General features: G+C 38.4%; 1 protein-coding gene and 1 non-coding gene across 3 annotated transcripts; both read left to right on the top strand.

The window, feature by feature from the left end:
* The first annotated feature begins 3,517 nt into the window (after nt 1-3,517).
* eif4g2b (eukaryotic translation initiation factor 4, gamma 2b) lies at nt 3,518-23,445 on the top strand. Of its 2 annotated transcripts, none has more exons than XM_074633695.1 (21): nt 3,518-3,733; nt 6,598-6,707; nt 8,988-9,053; nt 9,671-9,796; nt 12,751-12,853; nt 13,004-13,135; nt 13,350-13,416; nt 13,499-13,650; nt 13,825-13,935; nt 14,899-15,078; nt 15,469-15,610; nt 16,048-16,226; nt 16,349-16,462; nt 16,933-17,061; nt 17,872-17,976; nt 18,442-18,657; nt 19,293-19,551; nt 19,690-19,894; nt 20,384-20,592; nt 21,573-21,694; nt 21,869-23,445. In XM_074633695.1, the coding sequence occupies exons 8-21, from the start codon at nt 13,567-13,569 to the stop codon at nt 21,932-21,934; spliced, it is 2,121 nt and encodes a 706-aa protein (XP_074489796.1). In that variant the 5' UTR covers nt 3,518-3,733; nt 6,598-6,707; nt 8,988-9,053; nt 9,671-9,796; nt 12,751-12,853; nt 13,004-13,135; nt 13,350-13,416; nt 13,499-13,566; the 3' UTR covers nt 21,935-23,445. The 2 variants fall into 2 exon arrangements, with proteins under 2 accessions (XP_074489796.1, XP_074489795.1); XM_074633694.1 differs by having other exon boundaries at nt 3,537-3,733; nt 14,899-15,087.
* LOC141767161 (small nucleolar RNA SNORD97) lies at nt 16,656-16,833 on the top strand. The gene has a single exon (XR_012593814.1). It is a non-coding gene; the product is annotated as a small nucleolar RNA SNORD97 (small nucleolar RNA).
* Nucleotides 23,446-24,012: the final 567 nt, after the last annotated feature.

Raw genomic sequence — 24,012 nt, 5'->3', positions numbered from 1 at the left:
AAGCTAACGAAAACACAACGATTCTTTCAGGTGATTATTCACTAATGAGAACATAGTTATGAATATTATATTCCATTTCTGCCAATATATCCCCCTAAATCCAACACACTAGACCTTTAAATATCAGTCAATCAATCATTTATTACTGACCACATAACCAAGGTCGTTGGAATCTGCTTTCGGTATACAGCATGGTGGGTAAGCTCAAGCTGTCAGTAACATCAAAACATAGACATCAACATCACATTAGACACATGACTAACACAGCAGACATTATCCACATATTACCACAAGACAAAATTCACTGACAGTATTTACAAAGGTTTTAAGGGCAGTACATCTGTCATGGTTAGTGAGAAGTGTGGCGGGGGAAAAAAACTGTTTTTAGGTAAATATTAAGTATTGTGTTCATATCCCACATACCATTTTATTTATTTCTTGCTTCTCGTCCTTTTGTGATGTTTTCTTGGCCACAGTGCAGCAGTAAAGGTGACGAAGGTGGAGGGTTGATTAGCTGGAAGTGCCAGGGGGAGTTTGGGGGCGTCCAGGGTGATGGAGGTGCCCAATTATTTTCCTGTCTGCAATGAGAAGAAGAGGAGGTCGTGACCCGTGCCCTTCTCAGCAGACTGAATGATATGCTGCAGTTTGTCCTTGGCCTGGACTGATGCAGCTCCAAACCTGGCAGTTGTGGATGAAGTAAAAAAAAATTAAGTCAGTTATAACTGTTCAAAACTGGACTGTGAGTGGCAGTGGACAGTCGACTTCATCCATTGGTACTGATGTAACAGAGTGGATGAGCCTCTAAACAGAAGGTTGTGTGTTCAAGATGACTGCTGCATCCATCAGACGTCATAAGCCCACTATCATTAGGAAGTTGAGTGTGTGCACTTTCATGTAATAAATAAATATATAGAGAAAATAATGTGTCACTTGCAGCCTCTGGCAGCCTGAACCCTGAATCCCTTTCTTCACAAATGCCAATTATTGATTCCTCTGAATTAAACATGAACTACTTGTAGGGAAACTTAGGTCGGTTTTAATATTGTGCTACATTTTTATGGCCTTTATGGTATTAAGTACTTCTGAATGTATGGTTAATATGGTATATACAGTATGTGTTAGTGTTGTTTGGCCAGTGTTTTTCTTTATATAAGTGAAAATCGACCTCGGGCCAAAGAATTGAAGTGAAATGTCTCTGTGCTATATGACCAGTATATATAGTGTGAACAAATAGGACTGCAATCTTTATTGAAACTTCCGGTCCTCCACAGCTAAAGTCAAATGATGAGGATATGCTGTATTCCATGAATCATAAAATAATAAGACAATCAGATAATACAAGTGTCAAAGGCAAATTAAAAGTTATTTGAAATATGCACACTGCTCGTTTATAGGACTTACTTGCAACTCTTACAATGCATTATTTCCTAAAACAACTTCAGTTTATATGAAAAAATATAAGCCAGGATGTTTTTCTACACATCCTATTGTCAAATACTGTTCACACTTCTATTATTATTATTATTTGTCTATTATTTTAAGAATTTGAAGAAAAGAATACCTGATCTTTTTACTAAGTAGTTATTTAATTGATGCCTTTATATCTCTCTTAATTTCAGCAAATAACCAATATCTTTTCCTGCACTGCAGATGTTAAATTATCTGTCGATCACATAAAGGAGGTGGGCTCTTTTGTTTGAAGACTTCTTCAAACAAAAGAAGTCTTCAAACTTCTTTTGTTTGAAAGAAATTCAAACAAAAGAAGGCAAAATAAAGGTTATTTGAAGAGTGCATACTGCTCATTTATAGGACTTATTTGCAACTCTTACAATGCATTATTTCCTTAAAACAACTTCAGCTTATATAGAATATAGAAGCAAGGATGTTTTTCTACACATTTTATTGTTAAATACTGTTCACACTTGTATTATTATTATGTGTCTATTATTTTAAGAATTTTAAGAAAAGAATACCTGATGTTTTACTAAGTAGTTTATTTTATCTTATTTTTTTTGTTTATTTATTTTGCACAATTTAAGACTATACAACTTAACAAAAAAAATAAATGAATAATATAAAGTGCAGGAAGAGGCAAAAAACCCACTGGGCTTATCTGAAGCCTCCACCTAGAGACAAGATTAATATAAATAAATAATATGAATACATAATAGTTATTCAATTGATGCCTTTATATCTCTCTTAATTTCAGCATAAATAACCAATATCTTTTCCTGCATTGCAGATGTTAAATTGTCTGTCAATCATATAAAGGAGGCGGGCTCTTTTGTTTGAAGACTTCTTCAAACAAAAGCAGTCTTCAAACTTCTTTTGTTTGAAAGAAGTTCAAACAAAAGAAGGCAAAATAAAAGTTATTTGAAATGTGCATACTGCTCATTTATAGGACTTATTTGCAACTCTTACAATGCATTATTTCCTAAAACAACTTCAGCTTATATAGAAAATATAAGCAAGAATGTTTTTCTACACATTTTATTGTTAAATACTGTTCACACTTCTATTATTATTATGTGTCCATTATTTTAAGAATTTAAAGAAAAGAATACCTGATGTTTTACTAAGTAGTTTATTTTATCTTATTTATTTTTTTGTTTATTTATATTGCACAATTTAAGACTATATAACATAACAAAAAAAATAAATGAATAATATAAAGTGCAGGAAGAGGCAAAAAACCCACTGGGCTTATCTGAAGCCTCCACCTAGAGACAAGATTAATATAAAGAAATAATATGACTACATAATATTTATTTAATTGATGCCTTTATATCTCTCTTAATTTCAGCAAATAACCAATATCTTTTCAATAAATATCTCTTTACTGTGTCTATTATTTTAAGAATTTAAAGAAAAGAATACCTGATGTTTTACTAAGTAGTTTATTTTATCTTGTTTTTTTTTGTTTATTTATTTTGCACAATTTAAGACTATACAACTTAACAAAAAATAAATGAATAATATAAAGTGCAGGAAGAGGTAAAAAACAGTTATTTATTATTTGTATTATTATTATACAATAGTTATTGAATTGATACCTTTATCTCTCTTAATTTCAGCATAAATAACCAATCATTTTTCCTGCACTGCAGATGTTAAATTGGCTGTCAATCACATAAAGGGGGCGGGCTCTCTTGCTTGAAGACGGCCTCTCATTGGATGATACGCGTTACTGGGAAACGCCTTAAAAAACGTATCTTTCCTGTGATTGGCCAGGATTGAGATTATTTTAAGAATTTGAAGAAAAGAATACCTGATCTTTTACGAAGTAGTTATTTAATTAATGCCTTTATATTTCTTAATTTAAGCAAAATAACCAATATCGTTGATGTTAAATTGTCTGTCAATCACATAGAGGAGGCGGGCGCTTTTGCTTGAAGACGGCCTCTCATTGGTTGATACGCGTTACTGGAAACGCCTTAAAAAACGTATCTTTCCTCTGATTGGCCAGGATTGACATGGCAACAAACTACCTGACCAATCAAAATTGGCGATTCCGCTCGTCCCCAAAAGGCAGCAGTGAGCAGCAGCAAGCTCTCGAGCTCTCGAGCTCTTCAGGCAGCGAGTAGCGGATTGATGTGTGTGTTTTCGTGCGGTCATCTTTCTGCTTTTAGCTCTCCTCCTGATACCTTACCGTGTTATCTTTTTACATCAGTCTTTTTGTTTCTTCTTTGGTTTAGTCACACAACAATATAAAGCTGAAGTTGCTTTGTTAAAGGTAAGGATTTTAAAGATTTATTTTCTTCCTCCCTTTCGTAAAAAAAACAAAAAACCTGCACCGGCTCATCCAAAATGGCGTCTGAAGCTAAAAGACACCAACGGTTTAAAACAGAAGCTCGCTAACGGTTAGCTTAACCGTTAGAATGTGGAACGTCAGTTAGCATAGCAACCGGCTAGCCTACTTAGCTTAGCTTAGCTCAGCTGATTTAAAATGGCGTCGTCGCCTAGCTACTCTTACAACTAGTTACAGGAAAACAAGACGTCATGTTTATATGTTTATATGATACAACATATATAAAGTCCAGCAGGTATGTTCATATAACTATTTGGGACTAATGATGGACCACCTGTTATCTTGGAAAGACCACATTGAATTTATTATTTGTAAAAACACAAAACAAAGTATTTACTTTCTTTTGTAAACGAGTAAACAAATTCTTTTTTCTTTTTTTACTTCTGTGATTATGATTGTTTTACAGTTTTGTTATACTATACATGGTACAAGAGTTTGTCCACTACTTTAAAGTCAAACTCTATGAATCTGCCTATTATAATAACATATTAATTGGCTGAAACACCATCGTCTCTGACACCCGACCATGTGAATATCAATTGTTACCATCAAATCGGAGATACAGGATTTAATAAGGTTAGATTGAAGCACTCTTTTGTACATCCTAAAACTAAATATGGAGCCTAATAATCCCAGATCAAATGTGCGTTGAAGGGCCCTGAATATCGTCTTAACTGTGATTGTAATGTTTAAATGGACAGTGTGTATCCTTGTTTTCGTGTCTTTGTCCTTTCTGTGGAGCTGCTGTGACGCAAAACAAATGTCAGACCTGTCTGACAATAATAAAGTATTATCGTTATCGTATTTACAGGAACATAAGACGGTAGTAATGCATATGTCAGATGTCATTTTGGTGTGCCGTTATCTTGCACGGGATGTTAGGCCAGTACCACTCACAAAAAAACTGGCCTTTAAATCCTTAATATAGTCTCTCAGCCATGATGCTATACAAGCCTGCACAGACGAGTGGAAACATTAGCAGCTAACCACGCTGCCCTGCCCCAATATCACTGCATCATGGTGCAGCAGTAACGTTAGGTTTGCATGCTAGCTAGTCCTGTTTTCGGTCCAAATAGCAGGACATAATGTACACAGTCCATCTCGGATGAGACAGTAACACTAACGTTGTTATAATGTGACATGCATCTTCACATCAGAATCAGAATCGCGTTTATTGCCAGGTGTATGAGGTATACACTAGGAATTTGCTTTGGTTTTGTTGGTGCAAATAAGCAGTATAATAACAAAAGAATAGATAAAAACGTTAGAACAAAATAAGCTAATGAACAAGTGATAAATTAAATAACAATAAATAAATCTTTTTGCCATTACATTGTAACTGCAATTTAAATCATAAAAAATAATCTGGATAATACAAATTACGTAATAGTTATCACTTATTATTTAAAAAAAATATCTCTAAATTATAGGGAAATAAACTACATGGATTGGATTGGATGGATTGAATACATCCTATATACACTTACTTTACACTATACATCCTATATACCACTTACTTTACACTATACATCCTATATACCACTTTATAGACTGCACATAATGTACATATTACATTTATTTATTGTACATATTACATTTATTTATTGTACAAACTACATTTATTTATTGTACATATTACATTTATTTATTGTACATACTACATTTATTTATTTATTGTACATACTACATTTATTTATTTATTGTACATACTACATTTATTTATTGTACATATATATATTTATTGTACATATTACATTTATTTATTGCACATCCTACATTTATTTATTGACGGACTGTACACACTATGTTCACCCATTCACTCTGTATCTTTATATCTCTATTATTGTTTTTATCATTTTTGTATACCTTTACCTCTCCTGTGTTTCACTCTGTTTGCTGATGTTGCTGCTTTGACACCTGAATTTCCCTCCGGGGATTAATAAAGGTTCATCTTATCTTATCTTATGTAACTGATATATCTTCACATAAAGGTTACACAACCGTCTGAACCATTTGTAAATAGTTTAAATCAATTGTACTCAAACGTAGTAAACATCTGATCAATGTTGTGACATAGTAGTGATTTAGCAACCTAACCATCGATTAATAGAATAGAATAGAAAGCCTTATCGTCATCGTATTAAATACAATGAGATTCACAGTTGCCACGTATGGTCAGTGCTTTAAAACAAATACTTGATAAGACTAAACGAGGCAGATAAAATATATAACAGGTAAAAACACACACACACACACAGTTATAAAGCAAATAAAACAGGTAAGGTAGATGTAATAAATAAATATAAACATAAGTGTTACACTAGAAGTATAAAATATAAAAATAGATGTAAACGGAGGTAATTGCACTTGTAAAATAGGGTAGGGTAAATGTAATAAATAAAATAAATAATGTTAGCCGATTAGCTGACACACCTTTGCTTTGTTATAGCAGAGCAAAGACGAACACATAATATAAATGTTTTGCTATGTGTTGTCATTGTGCCAAGCAGGCTCATCAATGCTCAACTACTAATTTGTGGTGTGTAACAGATCCTGTTTACAATCAGTACGTGGGTTGATAATTAGATTTGTCATTAGTGGTGTTACAGGCCTATAACAAAGCTCTGGCTACTGAGCTGTTTATCAAGCTAGTCCTTAGATAAATGCTGGATGCCTCATCGTGCCCTGTGTAATAATAGTTAATGATGTAGCCTTATGAATATGCATTGTTTTCCCCACAACCCCCCATGCGGTTACTAATTTGCACTCCCTTTTTCTCTCTTCCTCAGCACCGTTTTCCCCCATCCCCTCCTATTATTCTTATTCTTTTGAGTATTCATCATTGTCAAGCCGCCAAAGTGGAGAGTGTGATTGCAGAAGGGGGTGCTTCTCGTTTCAGGTAATATAAACCAAAAGCTTGACCAGAAAATAACAACAAGGAAATCCTTTTTATTTTTTTATTCCATGGTTAGCCCTCTGCTAGCTTTTTGGGCAGGAACTTCCGGCCTTGAGAACAAAGCAGGATGTGGGAAGGCTCAAAATGGATGTCAGACACTTCTCTTTGGGAAACCTTTTTGAAAAGGGGGGCTAGGTAGACATAATGAGCCCTAAGAGGATTTATGTCCTGTTGTTTGACTATTGGTGGTGGCACCCTGTTTTACAGTATAGAGAGTCACTGTCACACAATGTCACACACCCTGGATTACGTTTCAAAATGACTAGATTGAGGCTTCAGATGCTCTGGGATACTCTATGTTAAATATTTAAATCACCTTTTATTTAAGGTTGCCGTTTTATGGTGCACCTTTTCAATGAGGTCCAGAAATAACTATTTTCATGTTATTTGGCAGATGGCAAATTGGTTTACCGTAGGGCTGGGCAATATATTGATATTATATTGATATTGTGATATGAGACTAGATATCGTCTTAGATTTTTGGATATCGTAATATGGCATAAGTGTTGTCTTTTTCTGTTTTTAAAGGCTGCATTACAGTAAAGTGATGTAATTTTCTGAACTGAACAGACTTTTCTAGCTGTTCCTTTACACACTTAATCATCAGTAATGTGGATATAATGACTATCAAAAATGTCATTGTGCAAATATTTTGTGAAAGCACCAACGGTCAACCCTACAATGTTTTTGCATTATCGATATTGAGGTATTTGGTCAAAAATATCAGGATATTTGATTTTCCCCATATCGCCCAGACCTAGTTGATCATTAAAATGTTTCAAAAATGCCTTGAATATAACTTCACAAGGCTTGCAGACGCCCTGAATATACAAATAATCAGTCCCAGTCATCAGCCGATATGCTGCATTGACTTGCAGTTCAACGCACTGTTATGAAAATTTGAATATTAATAGACCATGATGTCTATGTTCAAACAGCAGCAGAGCAGTCGGTGTGAAGAACAACCTGTTCTGCTTTTCCACTGCACCTGAAACCGTGCACGTCGCCTTAGCTTTTGTGCATCACATAGTATTCAGTTATCTAAGATCATTACAGAAATGTAAGGGTGATTTTCAGTACTGATTACTTCTGATCATTTACACTGCATGATTTCAGGGAAAAGTTCAGCAACATAAAGCTGATCGAACTTGGCAATAATTTATTTGCGAGCATTAAATCAGTAACTCTCAAACTTAGGTTGGTCAATAATACATTCTTCAAAACAATCAAACAGAAGCCAGTTATACATTGCCACACTAAAAGGCAGAGGTAGAAAATACTTGTAAGTTGCATAACAGAAAACCAATTTAGTGATCAAATAATGGATTTATTTGGGGAGCAATTACCCAATGGAAATCACAGATGCATGTGCAACATGAAAAGTGTAGCCTTGGTAACGTACAGTATATCTGTGGAAGATACAACCGACGTACATTAATGTACACGCTATCACCTTAGGCTACATCTACACTAATTAGTTTTCCTCGTCTGGACGGAGATCGTTTTCATTTTAAAACAAAAACATATTAGTGTGGACGTAGCCTTATTTGTGCTGCATTTGGCGTTGCTCTATAGGTGTGTGCATTGTCATACTTGAAGCTGCATCTCTGGCTCTCCAACAACTGATCGTGACAGTCATTTCAAACTGCATCATGCAGTGTTTATTTCTTGAAGCTGTTAGCCAGGCCATTATTTCTAAGTTTGGACACTCAGTTTAAGTCGATAGGTTATTGGTTTTGTGATAACTGACTGACTTGTTTTTCCTGCAGTTATAATACTTAAATAATCTTCCAAAATACAGTGATCAAGTTTCAAGGATACAACCAGTTAATAGTTCAATTTATGACGTAGTATAGTGTTTGTCACGATACTGGTATTTCTGTCTTTGACACAATACCTTGAAAAATATCAATATTCAATGCCATTTTCGAAACCACAGGGACAAATTGACACAACATTGAGGGTATAAGATTTTAGTTTTTTATTAAAAGATGGATAGCAGTGTGTGTGTCAAGCACATCTGGTACCAGTCTACCATCGATATTGTGGAAAATAAGTATTGAAACCATTTCAAATATTCAGTATTGATACTTTGATATTTTTGACAACACTAATTCAGTACAATTACTCTTGTTTCTTATGAGATCAAGATGCAGGCTCATTCCATTTTATGCAGTGTTGCATGAACCTAATTGGTTCCCTTCCTTGTGTTTGCTTCTACAGTGCTTCTTCGGGGGGAGGAGGTGGTAGGGGCGCACCTCAGCACTATCCCAAGACTGTCGGCAACAGGTTTGTCATGTGGAATTTTTCAAGAGGACACTTAATGTGATTTAATTATTGGCACTAGTAGTTTCCCCCACTGCAGAAAAAGTGGACTAGACAACAATTAAAGGGCCCAAATTCCAGGAAACTTTGATTTGAATTCCCAGAAGTCCTGTAACATGATGTCAGCTGCAGATAGCACAAGCATGTTTACCAACCGGGCAGTCTGGGATTATTTTATAACAAAGGGTAAAAAAGGAGGAAAGGCACTGAAACAGTGTACTCACACTTGTTTTGACAGCACAGTTATTTATCTACATCCAACGGGTGAATTTTGTTTAAAGTAAATATGTGTTTTTTTCCTATTGGGGCCCGTCTGTGTAAATTGGACACAAGTTGATGGACCTGGTGGTGCAGCATTTGTAGTATGAGTGTGCAGTCACTTGTAAAATAAGCATTTAAGGGATTAGGTTTTGTCCTGCTAGAACAAGAACTGTATTGCAAGGGCGGTGTATTTTTCTGTACCAGCCAGGATGTCACCAGATTCTCTCTCTCTCGCTCTCGCTCTCGCTCTCGCTCTCGCTCTCTCGCTCTCTCGCTCTCTCTCTCTCTCTCGCTCTCTCTCTCTCTCTCTCTCTCTGCAGCGAGTTCCTGGGGAAAACCCCAGGGCAAAGCGTTCAGAGATGGGTTCCTTCACGAAGCACTAGACGAGATGTCAACTCCAGCAACGAAAAAGAGCGACACGATGGAATCTTCAGGAAAGTGAGAGGGTAAGGTCCAAGCCCGTATACATGAGTTAATTATCCATCCCCGGTGGATACCGGCTAAAAGTTATTATTTTTTGCTACCTCTTTCATAGAAAATAGTTTGCAAGAATTTTGATCGCTTTCTTGGAAAATTTAGAAAACCCACCTGCTTAACCCTTAAAAAATAGACCTCCCGCAGCGGGAGATCACGGTTTGCATGATCCTGTTTAAGTCAATGTAAAATATAAACCATACTAGCTAGAGCATTCATTCTTTTTTGCAACAGAAAGCCAAGGCTTCGGTCTTTCGCATCATCATGTTATATGCTCGTTATGATGTCATTACATTACGTGCGGTACCGATGGTAAAATGCACGGTAGCGCCAGAGTATTGCCCCGCAGGCGGCTGTGGGAGATCGCTGTTAATTGCTGCTAAATCAATGTAAAATAAAAACCTTAATAGCTAGGGCATTCATTCTTAAAAATTCCCAAAAATGTTATCTCAAAAACTAAAAAATTGTGCACAGTTCAAATAACTTGAGTGTTAAGAAATATGTTTCTACATTTAGAAATATTTTGGATCAATATGTTTTGTGTGTTTATTTAGTAATATTATATGAAAAGCCATTTCAGATTTTTGTATTTTTTTAATCAATGACCCAATTTCAATACTTTTGTCTATTATGGTTTATTGACAGTTATATATAATTATATAATTTTTTAGTTTAGGTTGTACAGATTTTAGGGATATGGAGAATTTGAAGTTATAACTTAACTTCTGAAATAAGCAAAAATACCAGAGTAGGCACTGGCGGACCATTTCTATTGCAGAGTTCATAGGGTTAACAGCGAGTGTGGTTTGGCTTGCCAAATTTAATTCATGATTGCCAGAAGAGCTCTCCTGAAGGAAAATGCCAGTCAATTTTTGACCAATAATTTTTAAATTTGGAACAGTGTTTATGAAAAAGGTTACAGCACTTGAGGTCAGGTTGACTTAAAGGAGACATCTCATGAAAAACTCACATTTTCATTGCTTGTGCTCATATATTTGGGTATCTGGACTGCCGACCAACCCACAAACTGTGAAATAAGACAACCCAGTCAGTTTTTTTTGGGCTGCTAAGATCAGAAAACATGTGATTCAACAAGCCATTCAGATTTAACTCCCCTTCCTATGTCACATACAGGCTCATTAGAATATACTGCCCACAGCTTGAGAACTACCTTTGCAAAAGTACACCATATTTTTCTCACAAGCCAATCAGAGCAGCTTTTTCTGGAGGGGGGGCTTAAAGAGACCAGCGCTAAAGTGTTTCAGACAGAGGGTGAATACAGGTTTATTCAGACAGACAGTATGAGAAAGAATGTGTCTTTTGAACATTGAAGCATTAAACATGTTCTAGTAGAAAGCCTAAATACAAGTATGAACCTGTAAATGAGCATGATATGTCCCAATTAAAGACATTTTCTAATTGCTGTCAGAAAATCAAAGGTCTTCCACTGAATCTATCGAAGTCAAGATCAGGAGTTTATCAGTCGTGTCTTACATGATTTTACATTTCTTCATGTAGTCCAACAGGGACATGTTGTGAGTGTTGAATTGCAGTAGTTTTGCAATCACTAAGATGGCATGTGTTTTGCTAAAGGCACTTAAGCCCTGTTCCCTTCTGTCAGGTGATGTTTACAAGTACAAAATATGAAGAGATGACAGAATTCCCTTCAAGAATGTAGACTAGCTGGTGGCCAAAACAGGAGGCATACGTTAGACTCTGCAATCTGAGCTCGGAGAAATTAAGTAAACTACTGCACATGTTAAATCTATGTACAATCATTTAGCCACATTTAGATCAAATTGCTGTTTTTCTTTTGTAATATATACCAAAATAAAAAAAAGGGTAACCTCTGGATCTCCCTCCTCATCATCCAGGGCGTAATTCCTCTTGTTGCTAACATACTTTTCTAAATGCCTGATCAGAAAATCAAGGTGTCTAACATGAACTCACACACTGCTCTCTGTAAAAAGCCAGAGAAAGCCAGAGAAAGCCAACGTGGATAATGAGATTTAGTAAACAAAGCCTTTGGATTTATAAAGCATTATTAATTGGCTCTGTTGCACCGTGTCACAGCAAACAAAGTGATATGCTGCAGCTTTCTCACAGAAGTGTGAAGGAGTGGTTAGGTTGTGAAGGATTATAGAATGGTTGATGGATCATTTTTGAAAGATTACAGCTGAGACGTAATGCAGTATGATACAATAATTGACTGACTTTGACTTAACATTAACTTAAAACAAATACCCAGCTTCAAACCAGCAGTCTTGCTGCTTGGTATTTTTAATGCTCCTGTCAGACTGGTGCAGTGACCATGAACAAACCTGTGTTTTTCATAGGTCTGACGCAGGAAACATAGGTTGCATAAACTTAAAAGTAGAGCAAAGAGAAATAGTTCAGTTGCTCCACTTTGCCTGCAGCTTTACATAGAATCTCCAGAGTAAGCACTTAAGTGCCAAGATTGACTGTGCTTTATGCAAAACTTGTCTGTTTACTACTGTTTGTGATGTCAAATTTGACACACCAGAAAAGGCATACTTGTCTACTAGCGATGGGAAATCATCGCCTATTTTTAGCAGGTTTTCCTGCATTTAAAGAACACGCATATATGCGCTAATTTTGGTGGAAAAAGGGGTGTTGGTGAATGTCTTAAAAGTCATTGAGTGTCAGCCTTCTGGTCAAGGAGGGACTGATCATAAACCCAATAGAGGGAGTTGAGGGAGGGCAACTGGGCAAGTTTTTTTTTGTTTTAATCAGGATGGAATTTCTTTTGCTGAGGTTGTCCTGTGGCACACCACCATATGCAACTAAGCATGCGGGAAAACCTTCTTGATAACAGTATGTCATGACAACAACTCGATCTTGCATAATCGTACTGACTTCCTTATCTCGCCACCTCTCCCTTCCCCTCTTGTTTTTATTTTTCTAGCATACTCAACAAACTCACGCCTGAGAAATTTGACAAGCTATGCCTTGAGCTCCTGAACGCGGGCGTAGATTCAAAACTCGTCCTTAAAGGAATCATCTTGCTGGTAAGAGAACATTTTTATTCTTAAGTCCTCTGCTAAATGGAAATGTATTCATCCACTCTTGGCAGGCTGCTCTGAGTGACTCATTCTCATCCACGTTTTAATGACCTGAGTGGTCCCTCTCTGGTTTCTCCCTCCCTTGCCGGGGTTCAGATTGTAGACAAAGCTCTAGAAGAGCCGAAGTATAGCTCGCTCTATGCTCAGCTATGTCTGCGTTTGGCAGAGGACGCACCAAACTTTGATGGCCCTTCATCTGAGATCCAAACATCCCAAAAGCAGAGCACAGTAAGTGTGGCTGCTCACATTTTGCCGCATAGTTAAATAAATGTTCAAGCCTTGAGTGCATTTGTTCTCCTCATTTATCACTAGTCATTACTATTCTCTGCCTCACTCTTCCTGCAATAAAAGCTGTTTTTTTTCTCTTTATGATTATATTGCTGTCGTTATTAATACCTCCCTGCAACTCAATTGTAAAATGAAACTTTTTTTGCTATTCTAGACCTTCAGAAGACTGCTGATTTCCAAACTTCAAGATGAATTTGAAAACCGTACCAGAAATGTTGAAAGTAAGTTCATGTCTTGAGAATCTTTTAGCTCATTTCATCATCGCCTGTCCACTACTAACCTCTGTTTCTCCTCTCACTTCAGTCTATGACAAACATGACAACCCTCTTACTTCTGAGGAGGAGGAGCAGCGTTCCATTGCCAAGGTCAAGATGCTTGGCAACATTAAATTCATCGGGGAACTTGGCAAACTCGACCTCATCCACGAATCTATCCTTCATAAGTGCATCAAAACAGTACGTGCACTCTCCCCTTTTTTGTGTGCGTTTGAAATTCACTTCCTTTGAAAATTTCGAAGGCACATCAAGGGTTCGAATCAAAAGAAATCCTGCATACCTTCATGAAAACCAGAGTCGAGTACCGTGTATGACCCCCGTCTGCCTTCCTTCTCTCCTTAATCTTTTCTGAAGCTTCTGGAAAAGAAGAAGAGAGTCCAGCTCAAGGATATGGGGGAGGATCTGGAGTGCCTCTGTCAGATAATGAGAACAGTGGGGCCGAGACTCGACCATGATAAAGCAAAGGTAACTGCTCCAGGCTTTTAATGTCACCATAACCATCTGGGGAGGCTGTATATGGTGTGCGGAACATGTCAAATTCAACACGCGGGGACAATTTTTTAAAAGCTTTTTCATAACTTTTTTATAAGTGACTCAGTTATTTATGCTTTTGCATGCAGAAGTAAAACCCTAAAGGTCAAGTTTCAGTTTTATTTGTCATGTGCAACACACAGGTACAACGGTACAATGAAATGTTTAGGATGAGAGAACGGGTCAGCTCAGCACTAAAAGCAATATATTAAAGATTTAAAAAAAAAAAAGCAATTGTTTTTCAACAATAAAATAGGAATATAATGATTAAAAGTAGAAATAAAATGTATATCTACATCAAGTGTTCTGTAAGTTGTAAACAATACAAATAATGCAAAGAAATAAATACTGGATGGATATACGTGGATGACTGGATGATTATGTGCAGTATGTACATGTGAATATGTACTGTATGTACACTTAGTAGGATTTATATTTACAGTGATATACTACAATATGTGCACTGTAAATTATAATCTAAAAATGTGCATTAAACTGTAAATCATAATTATAACGGCAGCAGTGGATATTTGGTGTATGATTGATTAAGTGTTCATCAGACATGACATAAATCAAAAGAAATATAGTACTATAAATAATAATAAAGCTTTAGTCAATAACTTTAAATTTCTAGAAAATGGTAGGGTGGTAAACCAGACATTTTTTGCATTCTGGTTTTGGCTGGCTAGTTTGTTTTTTTTACTCTGCCAGCCTCTTTTCCCTGTGCCTTTGTGGTCCTGCCTGGATCGACTGTCATTTCAGGTCATGGTCTAAGCTCACCTAAAGCCCCACTTGGCTCACAGCCAGTGTTAAATCCTGCTGCCATACTGTACATACAAACTCTGCCTGTCCTCTCACCCCCTGCCTCCTCTCTCTCTCTCCATCCTTTTTCTTCAGTCTTTAATGGATCAGTATTTTGGCCGTATGCGATCCTTAATGAACAACGAGTTGCCCGCTAGAATCCGCTTCTTGCTGCAAGACACAGTGGAACTACGAGAAAACAACTGGGTCCCCCGCAAGGCTTTCATCGACAACGGACCAAAGACGATTCACCAGATCCGTCAGGATGCAGTGAAAGTGAGTGCGGTGAGAAATGATGGTGCTCATTGTTCAGATCGCCCACATTTTGGCATGATTAATAGTTAATGTCCAACATCAGAGGCCGAGGTGTTAAAGGGCTCCATGAATAAACTTGTACCATTAAAACCCTCTCTTCCAAACAAAGAACCAGTTTCTGCACATCAGCAGGCAACCTATTGTGAGGAGTGTGAGTCAGCAGGACATTGTCCTGATGATACAATATGCACAGGATGTAATTAAGTTTCTGGCTTGATAACAATCATGTAGTTTAGTATGGAGTGTGGAACTCCCTCAAGTTAAAGTTAGAAATTCTTGTCGAGCTCTGGGTTGAACTTGTAATCATGTTATTGGACAATTTAATGATCTCTTTTCTGTGTGTTCCTGTAGGATTTGGGTGGTTTCATCCCAGCACCCATGTCTCAGGGGATGAGGATGGACTTCTTCCTGGAAAGCCCCTTCATGCCCAACAGAATGAAACTTGACAGGGAGACTCTCGGGGGATTGGCCGATATGTTTGGGCAGATGCCAGGTATGGGCTTTATTCCTCGCTGTCTCGACCTGCGTAGCCACGTGTCGTCATGTTTTATTTTCGTTTCCATGTTGTCGATGTTCAATCTGGACTCGCTTTTTTAATTCTTACCAGCATTACAAAGCCGGTTAAAATCATTCATTTGCCTAAAGAATAACCCATTTAGAAGTTGTTGTGGTACGACTCAAATTTTGTATCTGTTCAAAATGTACCTTAAAGGGAGATTTGTCAAGTATTTAATACTCTTATCAACATAGGAGTGGGAAAATATGCTTGCTTTATGCAAATGTATGTATATATTTTTTATTGAAAATCAGTTACCAACACAAAACAATAAAAGCCCAACAGGCAAAAACAGCTGTCAGTGTGCTGACTTGACTATGACTTGCCCAAGATTGTAAAATCTCTAACATCATCTTTTTACTTTGCTTACTCAGGCGGTGGGATTGGAACTGGCCCGGGGGTTATTCAGGATAGGTACTCGCCCACTATGGGACGCCATCGCACCAACCCGCTCTTCAACGGCCACAGTGGCCACACCGGCCACACCGCCCCCCAGCCACAGTCACAGTCACAGTTCGACGCGGGGCCAAAGTCTTTTGTTAAGTCCAACCAGGTAATCCTGCTAACAACATTAAAATCATTCAGGCAAACAGTTGATCGATCTCTGTTTCTCTACAAATCCTGAGGTCAAAAGCTTAAGAAAGTGATCCACTTTGCCCATGTTACTTTCAACAGGTTCAGAACCAGCATTTCCTCAACCAGAACCAGAACCACCTGGCCCAGCAGCAGGTCCAGTCCAAGGACATGCCTCCACGATTCATAAAGAAAGGACAGCTCAATGCAGATGAGGTAACTAGAACTAGTTGTAGCTGGGTTGCAGGATATGGACAAAAACATTTTGTCATCAAGCTCGAAGCTTATAATTGCATTTTCATAAAGTTGAAACATCAGCCTCCAGAGACAAATCCTGTCGTTTAAGATATTATCACACCAGCATCAGTGGCTGTATGGTGCAGTCCTGCCTGCCGGTGTTCAAGTCTTCATGCCCAGTGATTATAAAAAGACGCGTTATTCTGAGGAACACAACCTGCTACCAGTCTTTCCTCTACCGTGTTCTCTATCTTTGATATCCATCTTTCTTATCCTCCCTCCACTCCTCCTCCTCTTTTCCTCAAACTGGTAGCTGGTCCGCTGACTGCGATTATGAGATATGAGGGCATGGATGTAGCCGATGTTCAGATTTAAAAAAAAAAAATTTTTTAAGAGCATGTCTCATCTTAATGTATGCTCTGTGTTCATGGCGCTTCCCGGTCCCACAGATCAGCCTCAGGCCTGCTCAGTCATTCCTCCTCAACAAGAACCAGGTACCCAAGCTCCAGCCCCAGATCCCCACCATGATGCCTCCCAGCGCTCAGCCCCCACGCACTCAAACCCCCCCTCTGGGACAGGTAAGAGATGAGCCCTACTCACGGTTTGCCACTAGATTATTTTAACTAACATCAACCTAGATAAGAGGGTAGAAAACAATTAAACAATAGGGAAAAAAAGTGTTAAAGAAAATTAAAGTTTTTATGACGAAGAGCATGTGAAAGGAAACAAGAAGCCTGGCCAAACCCTAATCATCATAACAGGGTTCCAGCGGATCCTTGAAAAGTCTTAAGTCATTGAATTCATGAATCAAAAAATAAGGCCTTAATTGGTATTAAAATGTCTCAAGTCAATCTTTCAAAATGTCTTAAAAATGCTTAGGAGTAGGATTTTTTGACTCTTTTTTTATTGCAACGTAAAATCTCAAAATAATTGGTAACATCTATTTTATAAAAAATAAATTACCAAATGCCTCTTGCGTTAACGTCACGCAAATCTGGATAGCAGAACCAACAACGCTCATATTTTGTTTCCGGTGGGGATGCTCAGAGCAGAAGAACCACTGTCTGCTAGCTTGCTCTCACTGTACCCTGGACGACACGTGGGAAATGCACATTTAACGAAAATTGAGTGTTCAACCAAGATTTCGCAGCACGGCTGAAACCAGTACAAGGCGCTGTATACGAGGCCTGGTGTATTTTATGCAAAGTGTTTTTGAATTTCAGCACGGTTATTATAAAATTGGTCTTAAATTTCATTCTGAGTGGCAATAAAAAAAAGTCTTTAAAAGTCTTAAATCAAACTTGCCTTAAGCTGTAGGAATTCTGTTAAAATGTTATGGTTTATTGGTGGAACTCTATCTGTAATAATCACTTGACCTTTTGGCTCAGCCTCCACAGCTTGGCCTGAAGACCAACCCTCCGCCCATCCAAGAGAAACCTCAGAAGATAAACAAGAAACCTCCTCCTGCCAAGGAGGAGCTGCTTAAAATGACGGTAGGCAAAACAAAAATTGTATGTCTTTTCCAGAACTGCTTCAATATATGAACAATGGGGAGGTTTAATACAAATGTAATTGGGCACAGTAAAACCAGCAAGGAGTGCAATAAAGAGGAGAAATCAGGAATGCAATAAAACGGCCACAACTTACATTTTCATAATGACCGCACCAGTCGGTTAGAAAATGTTGAACGAACCTTCCCAAACCTGTCCTAAAGACTACCATGTGCCAAAAAGGTAAATAATGTAGTTAAAATAAGACTATTGATTTGGAACGATTTCCTTTTTTCTCCTTTTCTTTAGACCTCAGAGTTGGTTTAAATCATTAGAGAATTATTAACTGCTTGTCTTTGAAAAGTAGCACTTCTGTGTCATGAAGAGCATAAATCAGTTTTCATTATTCACATTTGGTGATCAAACTGGCCCCAAGCTCATTTCTGTGCGCTCCACTCTCCACTTCAGGAGGCGATCGTGACTGAGTTCTTGAACAGCAAGAACCTGACTGAGGCTGTGAGCGGCGCGCGAGAGATGAAGGCTCCCAAGCACTTCCTGCCGGAGATGCTGAGTAAGATCATTGTGTGCTCTCTGGACCGTCCCGATGAGGACAAGGAGCACGCTAGCACTCTGATCCACACGCTTCGCACCGAGGGCCTCATCACTGGAGAGAACTTCATGCAGGTAGACGCATCCAGCAGTCCTTTTATATCCGACTCAAACTTCACTGACGCATGTTCTAAGTAAACTGTTGACATTTTATTTCAATTAACTGGACAAAATGGAAAGTATACGTCTCAAACTTTAGACCTGATCTTGTGTAAATAAGCATTAGGAACATACTAGTGTAATCATTACTTCCCAATTGTTTATGATGTAATCTGTATATTGATCTAATTTTGTATTCTCTATTTTTCTCATTATTATTATTTATTTTAAAAATTTGTATTTTTGTTATTACTATTATTGTTATCATTTTATCATTATGTGGTGTCAATTTAGTTTCTGTTAATTTTGTATCTCTAAAAATCAAAAAGTATTAAAATTACAAAGACATAATTGTACTGGGTTACAGTAGCGGTTACTGGTCACTACTAGTAATAATTGCATAAATAAAAATCCAGCACAATATCTCAGGGATTTGCTTAAAAGGAGGAGGAAACAAAACCATCTCACAATTGAGTTTGATGTTTTTTGAATCATAACAAATTGCCCCATAGAGGTAGCTGTAATTAATCTTAACATATTTGTCACTGATGGAGACCAGAAGCGGACTGCATCATTATTCATGCTCTGGCATTTTCCTCCCTCTCTCGCAGGCTTTCCTCAACGTCCTGGACCAGTGCCCTAAGATCGAGCTGGACGTACCCCTGGTGAAGTCCTACCTGGCCCAGTTTGCGGCTCGGGCCATCATCGCAGAGCTGGTGAGCGTGGCGGAGCTGGCTCACCCGCTGGAGAACGGCACGCACTTCCCCCTCTTCCTGCTCTGCCTGCAACAGACGGCCAAGCTGAAGGACCGAGAGTGGCTCACCGACCTCTTCCAGCAGAGCAAGGTCAACATGCAGAAGATGCTCCCAGGTACTTTTACTTTCTTGCTACAAACATCAACATCCAACGGATTAAATCTTTACAGACTCTGCCCTAACATATCCCACTGAGGGGACGGTTGTTACCATTGTGACCTCTTCTGAACACCTGACTTGTTGTTCTTGGCAGAAATCGATCAGAACAAGGACCGCATGCTGGAGATCCTGGAGGGGAAGGGCCTGAGCTTCCTGTTCCCGCTGCTGAAGCTGGAGAAGGAGCTGCTGAAACAGATCAAGGCAGACCCCTCTCCACAGTCCATCTACAAGTGGATTAAAGACAACATCTCGCCCAAGCTTCACACCGATAAAGGCTTTGTCAACATCCTCATGACCAGGTAAATATACAGCAGATGTTTTTCAAGTTACTTTTGATGGAGGCTCAATTTAAGTTCATCAATTAAGTAATGAGCATTTAAGTGTGAGAACAGTAAAAGTGGTTTGTGTTTCAGGCTTTTCTTTGACCAGCTAGTGCCTATAATATAACTATTAATGCAAAATTTGCATTCCCACTGCCTAGGGCTGCAACTGCTAAAGATTATTTAAATTATCAATTCATCCACCCATTATATTCTCGATTAGGCATTCGACCATCTGAAAATGTCATGTCACAATTGTCCTGGCCAAAAAAATTGCGATTCACAACAGTATCCCAATAATCATCAAAAAATTGGGTGCAAGTGCTCCGTCACGCAGACGAAAGTCATTTATTCCATCATAGTCCACTTATTTTTTATCGCTAACGCAAAGAAAGATTGATGCACCCTCCGACTTCGATGAGAAAGGCCCTTCGTGTAATCGACCACTGCCTTGTGATCTTTTCTCAGTTTCATCCAGTACATCTCCCAGGAGCTGTGCATGGCGGAGGGCGATGAGCAGCTGGCGGCCCCCTCCAAAGAGCAGCTGGAGCAGGAGAAACAGCTTCTGCTGGCCTTCAAGCCCGTCATGCAGAAGTTCCTGCACGACCACACCGAGCTGCAGGTCAGCGCCCTCTACGCCTTGCAGGTGCACTGCAACACCAGCACGTTCCCTAAAGGTACAGTACCCCCTGAGTCTGGGGCAATCCACTAGAGCTAGACAGATACAGCCGTTATTAACCAAATATATCGGTTTGCATGCAGCAGCCAAATGTCATGGTAGGTAAATAATTTGGTCATAATTCTTGGTCAAATGTATTAATGTAAACGAATGGATATTAACTGTTTTTTAAAGCACACAGCAGCAACTGGATAAAACAATGATTTTAATGCACTATAACTACCATTTTTCTTAGAAAGGCATTTTTATGCCTCAGCGCCGGCTGTGGCTGGAGGCATTATGTTTCCGCGTTGTCCGTCGGTCCATACGTACAGTACATCCGACCCATTCTTGTCAACATATCTCATGGAAGCAGGGAGGGAATTTATTCAATTTGGCACAAACGTTCACCTGGACTCGAGGATGAACTGGTTAGATTTTGGTGGTCAAAGGTCAAGATCACTGTGACCTCACAAAACACGATTTTGGCCATAACTCAATAATTTATACGAAAACTATGACCGTTTCACAGAAAAGTCTAATAGGATAAAATTATGACATTTTTGACCGATATGGATGTAAAATGCAACTTGACTGGTTGGCGGAGGCAATACAACCGTGAGGCGGTAATTCTAGTTGTCTGAGCAACCAGTGTCTTTTCAGACATTCGCTTGTGACGTCATTGACGCTCCTTTTCAGGCAATCCTCCGTTTGCAATGTCAAACAAACGGATAGTATTTCAAATAGATAATAAAATGCAAAGGGCCGATGCTATCATTCAACGGCAGTTAGAGTGGTGATATGTTGTCAAGATATTGCTGTCACGGATACAAAACCCACACGCAGTGGGAGTGCTTTTTTTGATGAAGTGCCGGGATGGAACACTCCCCAGCGTCCTACCAGAGGAAAACGCTATATGGACACACGCCCTAAAGCAACAAATAATGTTCCTTAAGTGGAAACATTCATTTAACATTTTTTTTTAATCTTTCAACTAAGGCATGCTGCTGCGCTACTTTGTCAACTTCTACGACATGGAGATCATTGAAGAAGAAGCCTTCCTTGCATGGAAAGAAGACATCACCCAAGAATTCCCTGGAAAAGGAAAATCTTTATTCCAGGTACAGTAATGCCATCACAGTGGGGGAGGGTTTCCTCAAACATCCTCAAACATCTTCAGTCGTGGGATTGCTCTCATGAAAAGAGATTGCCATGTTTGATTTGTGTGGCTGAATATCCTCAGCTATTCATAAACATTTTTGTACAAGACTGACGTGATTTCTCACTTCCCTCAGGTCAACCAGTGGCTCACCTGGCTGGAGACGGCGGAGGAGGAGGAGTCTGAGGACGAAGCTGATTGAGAAACCAAGAAGAAGCGTCACGGTGTAGAAGATCGACCGTATCTCTATTAGTACACTCGCCTTTCCTTTATTTAACTCCATTCTTAATTTAACCACTACCACGTGGCACTTACAAATATAAACCGAAAGCTTGTACCTGTAGGGCCTCATGTGTTACCACCCGCACCGCGACGATGGGCTGTGAGGCATCATTTGATCTGTTGCCTAAAGGATGTTTGATTCTGTGTCCTGATCAGCTACATGAATTCTGAAGTCTGGAGTGGCTCAACCATGTGTTTATTATTTTTTTTTCTTTTTGCTCTGACTGAAGTTTATAAGTTTTTTTTCACTGTATTGCATGTTTGTTTTTTTTCATTTCCACTCAGTTTTTACTGAGTTAAACCTTCCCCAGTAGCCTTATTTAAGAATGCGTAGGCTTTCCCCCCTAAATAAATCAAATTAGTGGTCATCTTCGCTAATGCTAGTTAAAAGCATCCGGCTATTAACAAAAGGTGTCGTCAGTGACCTGCTACGGTGATCTTCTGTAAAGGCCCGGCCTAGATTCCCTTCCATCACACTCATGTTATCCTAGCAGAGGGGATTTAAGTCACCAAACAGGCTGCAGCGTGATCCATATAGTGATAATCAAAGACAATATGTGGCATCAAGCCTTTGTCTCAGAAAGTATGACGGATGGCAAGGAGGCTCATTAAATTGAGAGCAAAGCATAAGCTGACATTAAATGAATTAAGATGCGTTTAGTCAACATATGCTTACTAAAAAACCTGTTTACCCTTTTTTTTATTATTATTAATAAAAGTGCTCTTCGTAGTCGCTGATGAGCATCTCCCCTTTTTTTGTGATTCCTCCCATCTGTCCCTCTTTTCTTGTCTTTTATCACCCGAGTGGTTGCAGTACTCATGATCCTCCTAATGTTACAATATTTTAAAAAGTTGTAATCATTGGTGTGCCGCCGTAACGTTTCAAAGTTGCCTGTGTTTCTACCTCTTAGTTAGATGGGCTTTTGTTTAGTTTTTTATTTGTGCTAGGATAATGAAATCTACTAAGAAGAACCTATAGCCCACGCTGATGCTGAAGTATTTGATTTAGACCTGGCCTAAACTGCACAATAAATTCATCGAAGCAGACCTTTCTCTACGACGCTTCACGTGGTTTACAAGTTAATATTTAAGCACTTAAGAAAAGCTCGTGAGTTTCATCTCACCCAGAATTTGGAGTAACGGCGCGAATGTTGCCTGCTTATTTTCAATCCTCAATATGGAATATGAAACGAGTGGATTTTTTTATATTTTCCTGAATTGGCAAAAGCAAACCTTTTTGGATAGGTTGTAATTGATTCCCCCCCTTCACCAAAATAAGTAAGAAACATCGACTTTTACCCAAGAATTGTGCTGACAAGCCATGTTTATGTATAAGGCAATGGATTTGGATCATATTGTAAGGTATTAAAAATTTACTGTGCACCTCCTATTGCTTTAATGTCAATAAAGTCCAGTACATGAGCACCAAAACTAGTTTTCACCTTTATTTACACTGATTTTCTTTACATATCCAAACGTTTCACACTCTGTAACACACTTTGATGACCACAATCTCGACGTATTAACGATGTAAAAAAATTGTTAACTTTTTCTTTTTAGGAAAATGAATTAAATTTACTCTCGTCTTGACCACGCTAATAAGTAAAAACCAAGGTATGATTGATCTGTACTACACATTTTACCAAAGTTATGTTTAAAAAAAAGTACAAAAACATGCCCTTGGCATTAAGAGTCATTAAATGTCTCCAAACAAAACCCTGACAGTAATTAAAACTACTAGAGTTTGACATTCAAGTGACTTTGGAAATTTAGTTACAGTTGCTCAATTGTGTCAGCCCCAGATACAAATACATAGCTGTCCATCTTAAAGGTACAGTATGTAGTATTTAGGGGGATATGGAATATAATAAGTATGTTTTCTTTAGTGTATATTCACCTGGAAATAAGAATTGTTGTGTTTTTGTTAGCTTAGAATGAGGCGTTCATATCTACATATTGAGCGTGTCCTCTTCACGGAGCCGGCTGCCATCTTTCTAC

This window comes from Sebastes fasciatus, chromosome 4 (assembly GCF_043250625.1).
Source record: "Sebastes fasciatus isolate fSebFas1 chromosome 4, fSebFas1.pri, whole genome shotgun sequence".
Lineage (NCBI taxonomy): Eukaryota > Metazoa > Chordata > Actinopteri > Perciformes > Sebastidae > Sebastes > Sebastes fasciatus.
This window is presented reverse-complemented; position numbering and strand designations above follow the sequence as displayed.

What these genes read in the sequence shown, in the direction of transcription:
- eif4g2b (XM_074633694.1), top strand. Translation starts at nt 13,567, where the DNA reads ATGCTTGGCAACATTAAATTCATCGGGGAACTTGGCAAACTCGACCTC. An exon ending in CTTTTGTTAAGTCCAACCAG is followed by an intron (nt 16,227 to 16,348) that starts GTAATCCTGCTA and finishes TACTTTCAACAG; the next exon opens with GTTCAGAACCAGCATTTCCT. An exon ending in GACAGCTCAATGCAGATGAG is followed by an intron (nt 16,463 to 16,932) that starts GTAACTAGAACT and finishes CCGGTCCCACAG; the next exon opens with ATCAGCCTCAGGCCTGCTCA.